The sequence below is a fragment of the Thermobia domestica genome, chromosome 2, assembly GCF_964235325.1.
Source record: "Thermobia domestica chromosome 2, izTheDome1.hap1.1, whole genome shotgun sequence".
Lineage (NCBI taxonomy): Eukaryota > Metazoa > Arthropoda > Insecta > Zygentoma > Lepismatidae > Thermobia > Thermobia domestica.
The window spans coordinates 93,702,144-93,719,751 of NC_137455.1; the positions used below are offsets into that span (position 1 = coordinate 93,702,144).

General features: G+C 33.4%; 1 protein-coding gene across 4 annotated transcripts in view; it reads right to left on the minus strand.

Moving 5' to 3' along the window:
* The window catches only part of LOC145674111 (laminin subunit alpha-2-like), a 174,586-nt gene that overhangs the window by 107,618 nt on the left and 49,360 nt on the right, over positions 1-17,608 (minus strand). For 3 of the 4 annotated variants that reach the window (XM_081743938.1, XM_081743936.1, XM_081743935.1), the window contains exons 2-6: positions 14,389-14,495; positions 12,627-12,810; positions 9,943-10,082; positions 8,098-8,328; positions 5,802-5,942 (exon numbers count right to left, since the gene is read on the minus strand). In XM_081743938.1, the coding sequence (XP_081600064.1) occupies positions 5,802-5,942; positions 8,098-8,328; positions 9,943-10,082; positions 12,627-12,810; positions 14,389-14,495 (803 nt within the window). Of the gene's footprint in view, positions 1-5,801; positions 5,943-8,097; positions 8,329-9,942; positions 10,083-12,626; positions 12,811-14,388; positions 14,496-17,608 lie in introns of those variants that run through there. The other variant, XM_081743941.1, reaches the window with a different exon arrangement.

Genomic DNA, 17,608 nt, shown 5'->3' on the forward strand with positions numbered 1-17,608 from the left:
TATTAAGGAGGGGTTACCTTATGTAACGTTTACTGACGAAGATGCGGGATCTTGAGAACGAAACAATTATTTCTATTTCAGACTTTCAAAATCATTAAAAGTACGTTTTGTGCGTTGAAACTATGCCGATGCATATGATCAAAGCCAAATTTTGCCTGCAGTCACAATTCTTAACCACTATGTGAAGTTCTAATAGAACTTTACTCACTACTTGTCCACAATACTGTAACGCATTTCTTCAAAACTTCCATCTCCAGTTCACAATAGTCTACAGTAATTGTATTTCGTTATTTAAATGTTGCAATGACAGTCTCTATCGCTTGTTAGAACTAGGATTTTGTGGGCAATTTTTTACTCCAAATCGTGCAAGCGCTAAACTAAACAAAATAGATTGTTCATCACTTACAGTAATGATGGTGAAAGTCTGACACGTTTTCTGACATTCGGGAATAATAATCAATTTCACTTTTATCCCAATGCCTTTCAGTATTAAACATTACAGTGGCTTCATTTTTATTGTTTTTGTTGATCTGAAATGATTGAATGTTTCATTTTCAATGATAATAACAAGAAAATAACAATATGTGTCTACTGAAAGTAGTGGTAACCTGCATCTACACCTGTATCTACACTTTGGATAATCTTTTGGGTAAAACTTCCATGTCATGGCAATAAGTCAGGTTTCTAGAATACTAGAAAAAATTAAATATCTGTCTTGATGGACTTTTGCTCTCAGAAACTTTCTTTGCGCAAAGAAGCAATCATAATGAGGGAGAAGATAATAATAATCATTGGTAGATAAATCAAGAAAAGAAGAGTTTTACACGGAACTAAAAAATAGTGTTCATGATTTATGTTATATAATATATAGCAGTGCTGTGAAAATTATTTGAATATTCATTATTCAATAATTTTTCTTTTGTTATTCGAATATTCATAATTCGAACATTTTTTCTTCTGTTATTCGAATATTCATAATTTGAGCATTTTTTTCTTTTGTTATTCGAATGTACATTATTCGAATAATTTTCCTTTTATTATTCGAATATTCATTATTCAAATATTTTTTCTTTTGTTATTCGAATGTTCGAAAAATCCATTATTTGAGTACTCGAATAATGAATTATTCGAATTTCAACAGCACTAATCTTCTATATTATAAAATTGAAAATGGCTATGTTTGTGACTCTTAATCTCTTGAACCGTCAGACCGATCTCGATCAAATTTTCAACGTAGATGCGGTTCTGGACTGGGAATGTTTTTAGCTATTTACTTTGACGGTCCAACTTGGGAGAGGAGGGGTGACATAAAAAAAAATAAAACTTAATAACTCTTGAACCACCCGACCGAACTTGATCAAATTTTCAATGTAGATGAGGTTCGGGACTGGAATGATTTTTATCATTTCACTTTGACGGAGCAACGTAGGGAAGGGGATGGAGGGGGAGATATACAAAAATCAATAAATATAAAAATAAAAGTGATTATGTTCGTGAATTCATTACTTTCGAAACACCCGATCGATTTCAATCAAATTTTCAACATATATGAAGTTCAAACCTGGGAAGTTTTTTATCATTTCATTTTGACAGTAGATCTTAGAGGAAGGGGAGGGGAGGAGGGGAAATATATGAAAATAAATAAAACTTAACTCTGGAACCACCCGACCGATCTCAATCAAACTTTCAGCATAGATAAAGTTCGGGCCTGGAATGTTTTCTTCATTTCACTTTTACAATGCAACGAAGGGGAGGGGGAGAAAAAAGTAAAAAAGTAAAAGTATGTCAAAAAAGTAAATTAAAAAAGTGACTGTCTTTGTGAATTCATCACGTTTAAACCACCCGACCGATTTAAAAAAGTTTTCAACATACATGAGGTTCGGACCTGAGGTGGCTTTTATCATATAATTTTAATGGTAGAACTTAGAAGAGGGGAAGAGGAGATATATTATATAAATAAGTAAACTTAATAACTCTTGAACCACCGGATCGATCTCGATCATATTTTCAACCTAGATTAAGTTTGAACATGATATGATTTTTGTCATATCTCTTTGACGATGTAACTTAAAGGAGGGGAAAGGCATTTATTTACAAATGATCGAAAATGACCGATATTAGTGTCGAATCTATAGTTTTTGAGGTCGCTGAGATGAACAGTGACACTTCTGATGTCATTTAAATCCAAATTGAACCCCGTAAAAATTGTGGAAGGGGAGGGATATATATATATATATATATATATATATATATATATATATATATATAATAATAATAATTGTCAATATCAAGGAGCGCTTTAGTAATAGTAAAAAGTGAGTGACTAACGAAACATATCACTATCTTTTCTTAATTTAACCCAGCGAAGCGGGTAATTGATGTTAGTATATATCTATAATCTAACAAATTGTGGGCAACATGTGATTGCTAGTTTGAAAGTGTGATTTAGTATTTTGACTTATTTTATTAGTTTTGACGAACTTTATCCTACGTATTCATTCTTCGATTGTATTTTGGTTTGCACTTCCGTCGCAAGATTTTAAATATATAATATGTTGCAATACCTAGAAAGTTATGCAAAGAAAGCGCAGTAGCGCCATTTCAGGTTTTCTTTGAAAGCAAGAGAAATCTTAACTCTTCTGCGATACGAGAGTAGGTCAGAAAGTTCTTACCCTCACCACGATAGAGACGTGCTAGTAATGTAAAAATTGTGCACAAGAATAGGATGGCATATCTTTAACATCTCTCTAATAAATGGGTATTTTTTATTCTAAATTGGTCAATTTTTTTAATTGTACCAGCTGTTTGAGCTCCACACTTGTAAGGTGCCCTGTGTTAAATGAAAACGGAACATTTTCAGTTTAGCAGGTTGTTTGCACGTGAAAATGGCACGGGAAACTTGCACATTATTATGTGAATCAAATCTGTTTCCCAAAATTTGCTGTATTGTTGGGTAGGTGAGAATCCAAGCGAACAACTTGCTGAGCTGGCAACGTTGCTTTTTTCATTTAAATAGGGCATGTTACCAGTTTGGAACTCAAACGACTGCAAGTGGAAAAATTCCATTATTTTAGATTAAAAACTATCTATTTCCAATAATTTTCCTTTCTTTCCATTCTTTGTATCTTTACTTATAACGGAGTTGGCCTATAGTCCTGGACTTTTGATACACTTAGTATATACTCCATAAACTGTTTTTTATCTATACAGAATAACTAAATAACTCTATGGCCTATAGAACCCGAAGGTTCCATGCCACATTCACAAAAGCTCTCTCCTGACTTCTGTCATTACCCGGATGCATCCAGTTCCTACTTTGTATTCCTGTTACTGCGAGATCCATCTTAATATTATCCTCCCATTTGCGTCTAGGTTTTGATACGGGCCTTTCTTCCGATTGAGTTTCCAGTTAAAAGTTTGAAAGTGTTCTTCCATTCTTCCATTCTGGCTACATGACCTACTTATCTGTTCCTCCTAGACTTAATGATCCTAACAATGTTTAGGTACACGGTATAAATTATGCAGTTCCTCGTCATGAAATTTCTACCATTCCCCATTCCTGTTCCTCCTGGGTCCGAATATTCGCCTCAGGGCTTTATTTTCAAATAGTTTCAATTTGTGTTCTTCCCTCAAAATAAAATGACCATGTTTCGCAACCATCTATACAGAATAGAAGTTTTAATTTCCAGTTGTAATGTTTAAGTGTAAATACTGCAGATGTAAAAGGCTTTAGGATTTTCAGTATAAAATTTCTGCATTAAGAATCGTAAAATATATTTATGTGCAGCATGTGGTTATTGTTTGGAATGTTTCTCCTCAAAATCAACATGACTAATATGACAAGCAGATCTGTCATACTTGTCAGCTGGATGCAAGGAAACGTTCTTTTTAAAACAATTCAAGTAATAATAGTAATAATATTAAACTGCATTCTTAGCGACTTTAACGGTAACTTCGTCTTTGCTACGCCAGGATGGATATATCCCACAGTTCATACAACAACCTCCATCTTGAAAATCCTTCGGAAAAGCCTGCTCGCAATATCAAAGATATACTTTAAGAAATTGGTTTCAATGCTGTAGGCTTATATTACTTGGAAATTAAGAATCTAGCATTAAAAATAAATAAATAAACAAAATAAACTTGCCACAACTTTTTACAAAATTTGGGTTGAATCTGCTCTAAAATTTCAAACTTATATATATATATATATATAAGAAATGAACAATCTATTTTGCTTCAAGTAATTGTGAATTCACTGGCCCTAACTGGCACGATAAATATTATGAAGAACCGACGAAATCAGTATTTGTTTTAAGCATATATATATATATATATATATATATATATATATATATATATATATATATATATATATATATATGTGTGTGTGTGTGTGTGTGTGTGTATGTGTGCTTAAATTATAATATCATATTTGGGTGATTACACTGCACTGTAATATTGGGAAAGAGATTTCCGAAGTTTTTTTTCTTTTTCTTTTTTTTTTAAAAAAAGAAATAAAAAGTGAAAAATATACGAACAAAATAATAGTTGAGTGTTAATATAGTATATTGAATTATTAAGATAAATACAATATTAAGTAAGTTGGAACATCTTTTATCTATAACTTCAATCTGCTGCAAGAGACATGTAGGATAGTTGTTATCATCCTTTAAAAAAGTAATATAAAAACAAAAAATATATAATAATAAAAATCAAAATTATATTTTTAAAAAATCGAGTTATAAATGAATTCAATTCCTCTGATTTTCCTGAAAGTGTTGATAACTCGACGTTTTATTTAATTCTTGAAAAGATATCGAAGAAATGTGTCAACAATTACTAATGCATGCAACAGAGACAGTCTATGTCAAGAAAAATATCATGTCTTATAACATTGTTTCATCTCGAATATCAACGAGAATTTTAAAAATTAAAATGAACACTTCATGTATTAAATTGTATATACTTATGGAAGATAAAAATAAACCGCATGTGTGAGGAGATCAAAGAAATTAAACGTGAAAATAGCTCGCATTTTTTGTATTTAAATATTAGGGAGTGATTATGGGGTTTAATTTTTTAAGTGGGTAGCAGCAATAGAATAGGTTTATAATATTTAATTTGTATTCATGAGAGTTGAAAATTGTCATGGCTTTATTACATGAAAAACACTGCAGAAAAAACAAAATTAATTTAGGCTGTGTTCCCTGAACTTCAATAATTTGCTTATCAAATTCATTTAATCTAAAATATGTTCGTATTTTTTTTTTTTTAATAAAAAGGAGGAGATTTTTGTTCTATTATAACTCAAAATAAATTGTTTGGGCTTACTAGAAATAAATGTCTAAGTCATATCAAGATTTGATCATGATTGGTCAATGCTGTCCAGTAAGTTATCAACATTTCTCAAACGATGAAATGACTCAATTTCACTCAATTTCAAATAATTTTAGATTTTTAAGAAAAATTGATCTTGATACCAGCTGTGTTCTCTCTCTTGAACACACTTATTAACATATATCATGATTTTGGACCATTTAATAGCCTTTTTTCTCTGATTTCAACCATTTTGTTTACTTACATATTAATTCTAATATTATATTTAACAGCATTAGTAATCAGCCAAATAACATCGAAAATAAAAAGTTAATACATTATCTGTCAATCATAACGCAAAGAAAACGCCGGTCTATTATTTAAATAAAAACAAAAAACAACAAAAGCTTCAAACTGGCGTGTTATGACGTTGTGATGATGCCCATGGCCTGCCTACACAACTAATGAATAAGCGTATCTACCTGACTCCAAGTGAGTTCAGCTTGCGTGCACGACGTCGCCCGACCGAAACAAAAGCATGGTGTGCAACCAAGAGGGTTGTCAGCTTGTAAACCAAAGGTACCTTCCTTGCATTGATTACACTTACGGCCAGTAACATTTTCCTGTAAAAGAAAGAGAAACGTCTTATTTAGTGATCATGCTGGTACATACAAAGCGCATAAAACTGAAATCAACACAAATTTTAAATATTAATTCAGAAAAAAAAACTTAATTTATCAAATTTGAAGGGATTGCTTCAGCTGGTAGAATGAGTATGAGTTACCGAAAATCCTTCCCTCGGAAAGCATTATCTTGATTATTCCATGTAAATATTTGAATTATTGTTTTCTTGAAATTGACGTCCCTTTCCAGTGCCGAGGTTATATGAGACATGAATCTTTAGTTTAATAAGGGATTAGAATTACGTGAACTACGGAAATCGAACCTGGGTACTTTATGTTAAAAATTTTAATGTTAACTAGTTACTCACGAGGGAACTCTAATAGAAACGTAGCAGCTGTAAACAAATGGTTAGTGTTCTTAGTTCGAAATCAGGAGATCCAGAATTTGTATCTGTAGCTGAATTTTGAATTTGGTAGCTGTCTATCCTGGCTAAAGTCTTCTATATTCTCTTGTTCAGATCCAACAAGCAAATGCCGGAGTAGTACTCTTAAATATAGGTACTAATGATTCCACTTCTTTCTCCACTGTCATTTTTGCTGTATCTGGCAGCTTCTTTAAGAAATATTTTCACTTTCATAAATTAGTACGTTAATGACATGCAAATTACCTTTAAAAAGTTGGTTATAATTGATGAAGAATAGATTCATTTTATTTCACTAACTTCAAGGGAATTTTAAAGTTTTGTTTTAGCTGAAGTTTTAGTACAAAAAAAAAAAAAAAATGTTGATCTACTTCAATACATTTTGAAAGTCAATTTAGGATATCCCCATAATCAAATCCCCCAAAGGCTCACTCCATCTAGTGTTGTACTTGAACACTGATTTCTCCAACTAATATTCCAATACATATAGCAATATTGACAAACTTAGATGAACGTATTCATGAAACAATGTCTATCAAAAATCCTAGTGTTAAAGTGGGGGAGTGATGATGTCCTCAGGTTACACAAATGCATGTTGGAACTGTTTCAGGCAGAACGCCACTAAGATTTTCGAAGATAACCAGCAATTCAATGTTAGAATGGATAAGTCAAGTAATTTCGTTACTTATACTATTAACAAATAAATAAATAAACAAAAACAAATGCAAAGTTGATTCCAAAAGTGTTCACGATTCTAAACAACATGTGTGCTAGAGAAAGAAAGCATAGAACCGCATGTTTTACATTTATTTTCACGCAAAGGAGTTTCTTTGTTTGATTACCTTTGACTTTTGTTTTAAAAAATTAAAGAATATATACCAAGGATGTTATAAATAGAGGATCTGCCCATATGTATCTTCATCCTATTAAATTGATGAAGCCAAAAAAACAACCGAGCATCGGTACGTGCGATTGGCTACTCTAGTTTCTGCCAATGTTTGATTGGATACTTTCGTTTCCGCCATGATTGTTGGCTCAAAACATTGCAATCCTATTGGGCGGAGAGGGCAGAGTAGGAGTGGCGAAACTGTGACGTATGGCTTCAAGATTTTGTTGTAAGGGCAGATCCTCTATTTTATAAGATCCTTGATATATACATACAATAATACTTAGTTTCATAGTAACGCTTATAAGTCAGCGCATAGTATAATTATTATAATTCCGCATCTTACAATTTCTTTGAATCTTTCCGGAAACAAATGCTGCCGAAAATCTGTCACGTTTGATACATTCAATGGGTAGTTTTGCGTCAGCAAATATTGCTAGTGCAGCAATTATCAGCTATGTTCAGCAAAACAGCAAAAAATATTGATAGAATTAGCAAGAAAACTTTGATCTGAATTAATATTTTGTATAAAGTTTATTAAATGAAATAATATAGGTAACTTAACCAGGTACTTATTTTTTGAAGACATGACAATAACGTTTAGTAACGTATAAAAAATCAACAACTTTATTTGACTCGTTGAAGCGCTTAATTTAAATATTAATAAGATATAAGAATAGCGCAGAAAAAATATGCAAATGAATCTTCACGCTTGACCAAACATTGATTTTTCATGTCCTGACAATGATACCAAATTTTGCCATGACGTTACAGATATATAATGCAAAAGGAACTTCTTGATCAATGTTACATATCATATCTGATACATTTTTACTTGATTCCTCACCTTGCATGGGCATTGTCCAGCGCCGTCACAATAGCATCGGTTTCGAAAGTCGCAGTGCCTAAGCTCAGTGCCAGCCAAGTCACAATCACAACGTCTGCAGGTGGGAAACCCATAATAGCCAGCAGAACAAGCATTACATCGATCACCTTCATAGCCTTCTCTGCATATGCAACGTCCCGTTGAACTATCACACTGAGACTGTTCGGATCCGATAGGATGACAACCACAGACCTAAAAAAAAAGGCACATATGGGCAGTATTTCAATGATTTTTTTATCATTATACAACTTCAGTCTAAAATTGTGAATACATTTTGAACACATTTATAAAAAAAATGGATGTAATTGTGGGCTGGATAATTTATTTTGAAATGTCATTGTAATTTTCAAACTTTCATTTTTAATACAAACGCTGCAATTTTATACGATGCAAATAACAATAGGAGGACATTGAGATACTCTGCAATACTACTAGATGAAGTGTTACCAACTCAACATAAAGTTTTTTTTCAAATAGCACATTATTATATATTTTAAATGTAGACTACATAATAAACGAAAACATAAAGTATCACATTTACTTTATATATATATATATATATAAGACTAATGAACTTTGGATATGTATTGCCCCGCTTATCTTATTTATGCTATTACTATTGTAGAGACCTTCGAAATTTGGTTACTGTGATGCTCTAGCGTCGTTAGTTTGCAACACTAAAGTAAATGTGATACTTTATGTTTTCGTTTATTATGTAGTCTACATTTAAAATATATAATAATGTGCTATTTGAAAAAAAACTTTATGTTGAGTTGGTAACACTTCACCCACTATATATATATATATATATATATATATATATATATATATATATATATATATATATATATATATATGTTTGAAAACAACACCGACAGCGTTTGGGAGGTGATTCTTGACAACCAAGATAAGACAAAAAGTATAGATCAACCTGGGTGCACAAATGCTTCTTTTCAGAGTTATAAGCTGCCGAAAACATGAAAAAATGAACTTTAAAGCTCAAAAACTATGGGACCTACCGTAGTCGGGTCAAGACTTCACTTAGGAAATAATATGTGCCCTATCCAAAAATACACGTTTCAGAATCCTAAAGTAGTCACCAACAATTTTTATAGAGGGAGTTTGACTACGAGCATATAATCTGAAGTACTCACCAAGCAACTACATCTATAAAAATTGTTGTGAAAGTACCGCAGGATTCTGAAACTTGGATATTTGGATAGGACACATACTAGTTAAGTGAACTCTTGACCTGACTGCGATAGGTTCCATAGTTTTGAAGCTATGATCCTTTAAAGTTCATTTTTTCATGTTTTCGGAAGCCTATAATTCCGAAGAGAAGCGTTTGTGCACCCAGGTTGGTCTATACTTTTTGTCTTATCTTGGTGTCAGGAATCATCTCCCAAATGTTATCGGTGTTGTTTTGAAACACCCTGTATATACACTGAAAATTCAATGTGTGAGCCAATAGTTTCGATGGAAATCTCAATTAAATATAAAGATCAAGTTATTTTATCAAAAGTTTTAGGAAATTAGTTACTTTTTTTCTAATGTTATTATTAAGGAACTACTACTCAAGTCGTGATTGAACATAACTTGCAAGATAGATTCCATTAAATTCACATAAGTATAAAAAGGATAATATCTTAAATATATTCAGCCCAAGAATTTGTATGACAGATCTAGATTTGACGGAATAGAGAACTATCACTGGTCTATAGGTTCATGGTATAAAAAGACGTAAGAGGAAAAGTTCAAGCACTTACAGATACTTTTTTGTTAGTAGTATGGCGTTAAAAGACTAACCTTGCATCCTTTATTTGGTTCATAGCCCCACGTATTTGGTTGGCATCTTTGACAGCGGTCTCCTTCTGTTAATGGAGGACAAACACATCGTCCAGTGTCTGGATCACAAATGTGTCCTGGTTTATCACAGCTATCGCATACTGGAAAAAACGAAAACATAAAACAAAATGTAACAAAGTCTCTAACTGACATTTGGAAAGAGAATTCATAGTAAAAGTTCCGTAAATGTTAGATGTTGCCGTCAACTACACGTGAAATCCCAAAGTTCTTACCTTGCCGCGCCGGCGTCGCAAGTGTACACATCTATATAATAACTGCAAAACAGCAGCAAAGTTCAGAGCATAGATTCGCCGCATGTTGTCGCTACTCCCCACTGACAAGATGAAAGATTACAGATTTTGTAAATACTACCATTGTTGCAATTTAATATCAATAAAATTTCGTCTATATTTAGATAACTGGATGTGTTGAAAGGAAAAGACACTCAACATTAAATAAGGTTTAAACATACTTCATTCAAAAGTTTTCTATTACAATTAAGTTACAATTGAGGGTATACTTGAACACAAGGTTTGTGGTTTTGCATTCGCTGAATGACTGGATCGTTTAGAGAATTGGAATCTGTTAGAATTGAGACTTGCAGCTTTGTATTCGTCGACGAGTTGGATTCTTTAGAGAATCAGACGTTGTTAGAATTGAGTGCATATTATGAGATTTGTAACTTTGCATTCGTTAAAGAAATTGATTCTTTAGAAAATCAGAGGTTGCTTCCTATGTAGTGTACTGAATTGAGAAGTTACCAAAATGGTGTTCAAAATGGATCAAACTTCCTGATTCGAAATACGGAAAATAAATTAAATCCCGCTATTCTGTGTATACGTAGATTGCAGCCTTGTTCTTGTTAACTAGAAACATTGAAGGAAAACTGCTCTTTGAAGGAAAAATAGACAGGGAAGCCTCGTACATTAACATTTTCGAAATATGAGGTGTAGCAACGAGAAGTCATATTAGAAAAGATACGCGTATCAACTTGGTTCAAAACTTCCCATAACGAGTTTCAATGTGGAAATTTTCTTCTTTTGGTAATCATGTATATAATTTAATTTAATATTATATGACTGTTTCGTCCGACTTTGTCAGAGAATATAAATAAATGTACACTTTGGTTGAATCTTTTAATGATGCGCAGTCCTCCTTTTGTAATTGCTTTTCTAATTCAATAATAATAGTAATAAACCATATGACAATGTTTGAAAGTAATAGTGCAATATTTATAAAATTCTATTACAAAAGACAATTCACGTAGTCTATAAATTTCAGAACCTAAGAATTATGACATCATAAGCAGTACCCACCCATTGTTTCTTGTGTTATAAGAAAGAACCTATAAATACAAGGTACTTTTATAAATTTCAGGACCTAAGAATTATGACTCATCACCCACAGATTCTTTGGTTATAAGAAAGAACCTATAAATACAACCAGAAATTTCATAACCTAAAAATTATGACTCATAAGTAGCACCCACAGATTTTTGGGTTTTAAGAAGGGACCTATAAATATTTCCAGAAATTTCAGGATCTGAGGATTATGACATAAGCAGCACTCACAGATTCTTGGGTTATAAGAAAGAACCTATAAATACTTTCAGAAATTTCAGGACCTAAGAATTATGACATCATAATCAGTACCCACAAATTCTTGGGTTATAAGGAAGAACGTGTGGATGCTAAGTATTTAATATTTTCTCTATTTAATAAGTATGTAGTACAAAATAGACCACAAAAAAGTTACAATAATATTGAGACAATCAAACGTAATCGTGAAGTTACTTCAATTACTTTGACAGTTTTTTTTACGTAGTTCTTAACTTGATGAGGCAACCAAATAAATTACTTTTTCTTTGTCTATGTTCTGGAATAAATCTTTTTCTGTAAACATAAAGAGTAAAAGAGACAAATGGCTTTGACTTATCGTAGATGTTAGTCTACTTTTAACAATTTTCAATCTAGAAAATGCCCTCTCACATGTGATTTGAGTACATGGGAGGGAAAGAACAAATTTTAAAGCAGGTACAAATTACTGAACAAATCACTCTATTGCGAAAGCTGAAACAGAAGAGAAAATGTACATGATAGACATTTAAAGCAGTTTTGATTTTTCACATTTTCATTTTTTTTTTCCACACAGTTTGTGTGCCGGATCCATTTACGCTTTCAGACTCAGGTTCTCTATCACTCTAGTTTTCATTAGGTTCTGGCTTTGGTCTGTAGTGCTCTCCACCTCATTTGGAAACTATCATATTGACTAGGAAACTGCTACGCATGAGACAACAGGCGAAAGCGAATAAGCGCAAGGAGCCGTACTGATATGAGCAAGGGGAGCCCGAGAAGACTTCTTTCGGAAACACTAACTTCCGCTTCCGCAACCTTTTTGGAAGGAAGACTCAAGAAAGTATTTTCAATCGCGAAAACTCGACCAAGGCCTACAGGTTCTGCACCTCGTGATCCCTGCGGGACACCTTGGGCCTCGGGCCCTTGGCGATCGCCAAGTAGCCACATGACCAGTCCGACACTGAGTGAGACAAACCTTATTATTTCATATAAAATGCTGATAGCAAGTTACTACAGACAGAAAATATGTTTAATCCGCCGGTATTTCTTTACATCATTTTAATACCTTACCTTTACAACCAGAAGAAGAGAATCCATAATAACCTGGAACACATCGGTCACATTTAAGGCCACCCACACCTGGTCGACAATGGCATTGGCCTGTTTTAGCGTTACACGAAAAATTGACTGAACCTATAGTGTCACATTGACAAGAATCACAACCTCTTCCTGAGTGTATGTTCCAATAGCCAACCTATAAATCAAAGACAAATTAGAGTAGTGTGATACCAACAAACAAACAAACAAATGTTCTATAATATATTCAAAAGAGACAATACGAATATTCAATTCATACTAATGCCGATATAGACATATCTACGTAACAGAAGTCAATTTTTCATATTCTACATAATAAAAACTATCGCAACCCATGGCTTGATTTTAGAAGAGTAATCCCTTCTGATATTACTAATTTATATTGTTTTAACAAAAATAAGAAATTACTAGAGGTCTCATTCTTTTCCTCCCATTTCTTTCTTCCTGATGAGCACATTGGGTCAATTACTTACAATACTCCTTTAGACAATGTTTTGTAGTTAAGAAATATACATACATACATACATACACACACACACACACACACACACACACACACACATATATATATATATATATATATATATATATATATATATATATATATATATATATATATATATATATGTGTGTGTGTGTGTGTGTGTGTGTGTGTGTGTGTTGTTTTAAATTAAACCATGAAAACTTTTATAAATAAAGCATCATATATAATAATTGGTCTTATTATTAACTGAAAACGTCACCACTTCTGCTAGTAAGAGGATGCTGAAACGAAAGTGCAAAAGTTGGGAATGTACGTAGGCCCTACATGATTTAATGACTGTATACTATCTAAGACAAGTTTTATATAAAAATCAATGAATGTAGTTTTTGATCCAAAAATCCTCCATTGATGATACCGCATATAAATCCAAAGCACTTTACATGCATACCAGTAAATAATTAAAATACTGACGTTTGATTTTAACTACAGTAAATCATTTTGCTTGTTCCCAGATCTCCCTCCACCTCAACAAAAATAGTAAAAGCAATTTCAACCATACAACTGATTTCTATACAGAAAACTGTCATTGAATGTATTAATTGTAGTTTTTCGCACCCACCACCATGAATCCCACAGGCATCTCTGACTTTTACATAAAATGTACTTGAAAAGATATAGTTTCTATAGTTAGATTTTAAATTTAAACCTGTTTTTACTGAATATCCAAGATTCCAACCCCAAGTTTGATTTCTCTTTTACTTTATTTTTTAAATGTACACTTGTTAATAACACATTTACTGCAACTAGTGCTGAGTTAAACACTGTAGATTCTCTAGCTTGTAAAAATACGGGCCCCTTCTTACATTTTTCCCTATCCGTTGAAATTAACAACTAAGCAACTTTGAACAAGTAAAACTCTCCAGTATTCACATATTGAAAACATGAACAGTGTTTATTGTAATAGGTTAATAAAATTATATTTAGTTTTAAGGTAAAATGTGTAATATAAGAATTGTGGAATAACATTATGAAACCCATGCGATAAGAACAAACCAATTTTACTACACAAAATAAAGTAATAAACATTAACAATATTTGATATCGTTGCATACACAATCATGTTATTAAAAAGAAATAATTACATATTATTGAACAATATATTTCAAATCAGCTAACCTTAAGCCAACCAACCAACTAAAGAGAAAGAGACAGAGAGAGAAAGAGATGAAAAAGAAGAAGAAGACAGAATACCTGGCAATTATTGCACGCCCTTCCAGCAACGTGGGGTCTGCATTGACACTGGCCTGTAATTACGTCACACCTAAGTCGCTCAGCTCCTGGGGTATGGCAGTTGCAACCTGTGGAAAAAGGAAACAAACATTTCCGTGAATATAAGTGAAACACAGAGAACACATAGTTCCATTCTTCTACGATGACGAAATCATTTTAGAAACCTTTCTTGGGACATCTTGGGAACAAAGAGAAGTTGAGATGGCGCTAAAAACTTTACTGAACGAAGCTTTTTCTCGTGTAGAACAATCAGATCACGTTCCTCACGAAACCTCTAATAAAGCAAACCATGAGAAGAATGTTGAAATAATGTTACCATTTTAGTCTTCTTCATTCATTTTAGTATGGAAGATTTTTTTTCGAATGTAGAATATGTTTATAGGTTTGTCGTAAAAGAAGTCCATCCGAGATCTCTTAACTGAATTGCACTTAGTTTTCAAGCGAAGTACCGTCAAACAAAAGTTTAAAGAAATAGCGAGGGTGGTAATTTCATATAAATTATTATCCTCTCAAGAACCTTCCTTAGAATGATGTTTCTTGTGAGCACCGTTACAGCACTTTTAGCTTAAAAATATAAATGGTATTGACAAAACAAATGAAGTAAAATTTCACCCTGCAGTTATTTTAGTAAATGCCAATTGAAGTACGCATGAACAAAAGTTCCAAGAGCATATATAATGCGCTGTAGGAATTATTTATATTTATTATCGCAATTCTCATCTGTCGCGATTTTATAACTTGACAGCAAAATTACAAGTATGGTGCTCCATATTAAAATTATCACGGCGGCGAGATGTGGTCCACTATACGTGGAACCAGTATTACATTTAGTTTATCTCCTCTTTCCAAAAATGAAATGAAAATTATCAGTTTTACGACCCACAATTATGCCGTGTAGGCTAAAGAAGACGGTGATGAAAAATGAATGAAATGGTAGAATGAAAAAAGTGGGAGCAAACGGGAGAACCTTTCGAGAAAAGCGAAAACAAAAAGGAATTTTTTGGCGCTAGAAGGAACGTCGTTCGTTGGTAATAATACTTGACAATTCTTTTCTCGCTGAAAGAAGTTGTTGTTTATTTACGTACTACGTACGAGCTTATGTTGCAAAATACGTTGTCAACTAGAAGATTGTTTTGTGTGTGTGCGTGTATTTTCTTTAACTGTGACATACATACCCTTTAAGCAGATATTATTTGTAAAGATTACAGAATAATCTTTGTTTCCTAAACAAGCCTTCATTTTTTAATATAACAAGCTTAACATTTTTTAACCACATATCATTTATCCCGATTATCACATTATCTTTTCCGTAATAACAATCATAGACGAATTTTGGTATAATGTGAGGTGCAGATTGGGAACGGATTAGACAGAGTAAAACAGTCCTCTAGCTCTCTACTGACTTCGTATAAATAGATAACTTGTACTGCTGACATATTGTAATGTTATTGTCAGAATGATCTGCTATTGAACGTTAAGAACTAAAATTAAATTCTTTGACTAAACACATTTATTTACATAACATACATTATTTCTGGGCATTGCTGGCATCTATGGCTTTAAGCCCGTCACGTAGAGGAATGACACCACTCGGCGAGCACAATACCCACGGAAGGGGGATGAGGCCTGGGATCCATATATTAGATGCCATTCCGGATGGTGCGAATGAGAAAAACTCAGGGAAAACTTCATTCAGGATGGCTAGCCTCAAAAAGCTGTTAAACGTTTTCGATCTTGTGTCCCCGCCGGGAATCGAATCTGCGACCGCTCGTACGAAAGGCGAGAACGTTAGCGACTACGCTATGCAGAGCCACAAATTGACTAAACAAAAACTAAAATAATGTGAAATTACAGGCAACCTATGAGAGATTTAAAAGTTCTTAAAAACACAGAAAAGAACAGGTATTCAAACCTGCATGAATTGTTGTAGGAAAAATGAAGACTGGAGTTAATGTGGTTGCAGCTGCACTGCACCCACTGTTGCGGCCGCTCATGGCAACAAAAGCATTTATTTACACTTACTTTGTAAAGCGTAATTTTATTCCATAGTTCAAAGGAATCTTTAGCTCCAAAGCCTCCTTCGGTAAGCGCCAGCAGTATAGCAATTAACGGAATGCTGGGTGTGCGACGAGCTGTTTTATTTATTTATTTATTTATTTATTTTATCATCTGATAAGACGAGAAGCTCAAGTTTCCGCATTCAGCGTCAAAGAGTAAGTTGCTTTTAGACACTTTGGAACAAACTACAATAAATTCCATCAAAGATATACTTTGTAGTAAGATGTGAGAGTTCTGTGAAGATATAAAGCCGGAAGTAATGTTTCTCATTATTATTTTAACTCGGCTTACTCTGTAGTCCACTCCGTAGAATCCAACAGATATAAACAGGCTTTCTATTGAGCGGAGGCAACAGCACTGTTGGGCAAATACTTCGAATAGCTTTCCAAAACAAAGCATTTATTTGAGTCATCCAGATTCTCCGATACGTGACGTCACTTCTAACGAAGTGCTGGCGGAGTGGGGCTTTTATTTCTGCAGACAGACATGCGTTGCTTGTTTTGACTGAGTACTGTCAATGTGGTCTCTATGTTTCAGAGTCAAGTGACGTCACGGTGGTCGTCCCAGCTTTCCATCCATGCTCCTTCTTTCAACCATGTGCATGTATTCCGGGAGCGTAAATTAATCACAGCTTTACCGAATACGTTTTCTTCAACATCCTCTTGTAATTATAGCAAATTGTAATTATTTCCTGTACAATTTTCTCAATATAAAGATTATGGATATCCAAATATATTAAGAGAGCAAGAAGAATCAAGGAATAAAATAGGAATCTTCAAATACAAATGTACGAAGCATAAACGCAAACTATCTGAACCAAAAGGCTATTTGATTCATTAAAACAAAAAAGTCCAAGGCGTACCTCCACGACACCAATGCAGTTGCTTGTTTCTTGAAGTTTTTCAACCCTAAGGCTATATGAGAGGTAGACCTACAGTTTAAGATAAGAGTTCGAACCACTGTAAAGTGATCGATATTCTGTCACCGGGAATCGAACCCAGGGCCACACACCGAAAGACTCCCACGCTAGTCATTAGACCAACCGGGAAGGCTACTGCCATTGTTGCGTTTCAAGATCAGGAGCTCCCTCGTGACTATATATGGTTAGCGCGTGGGTAGACGA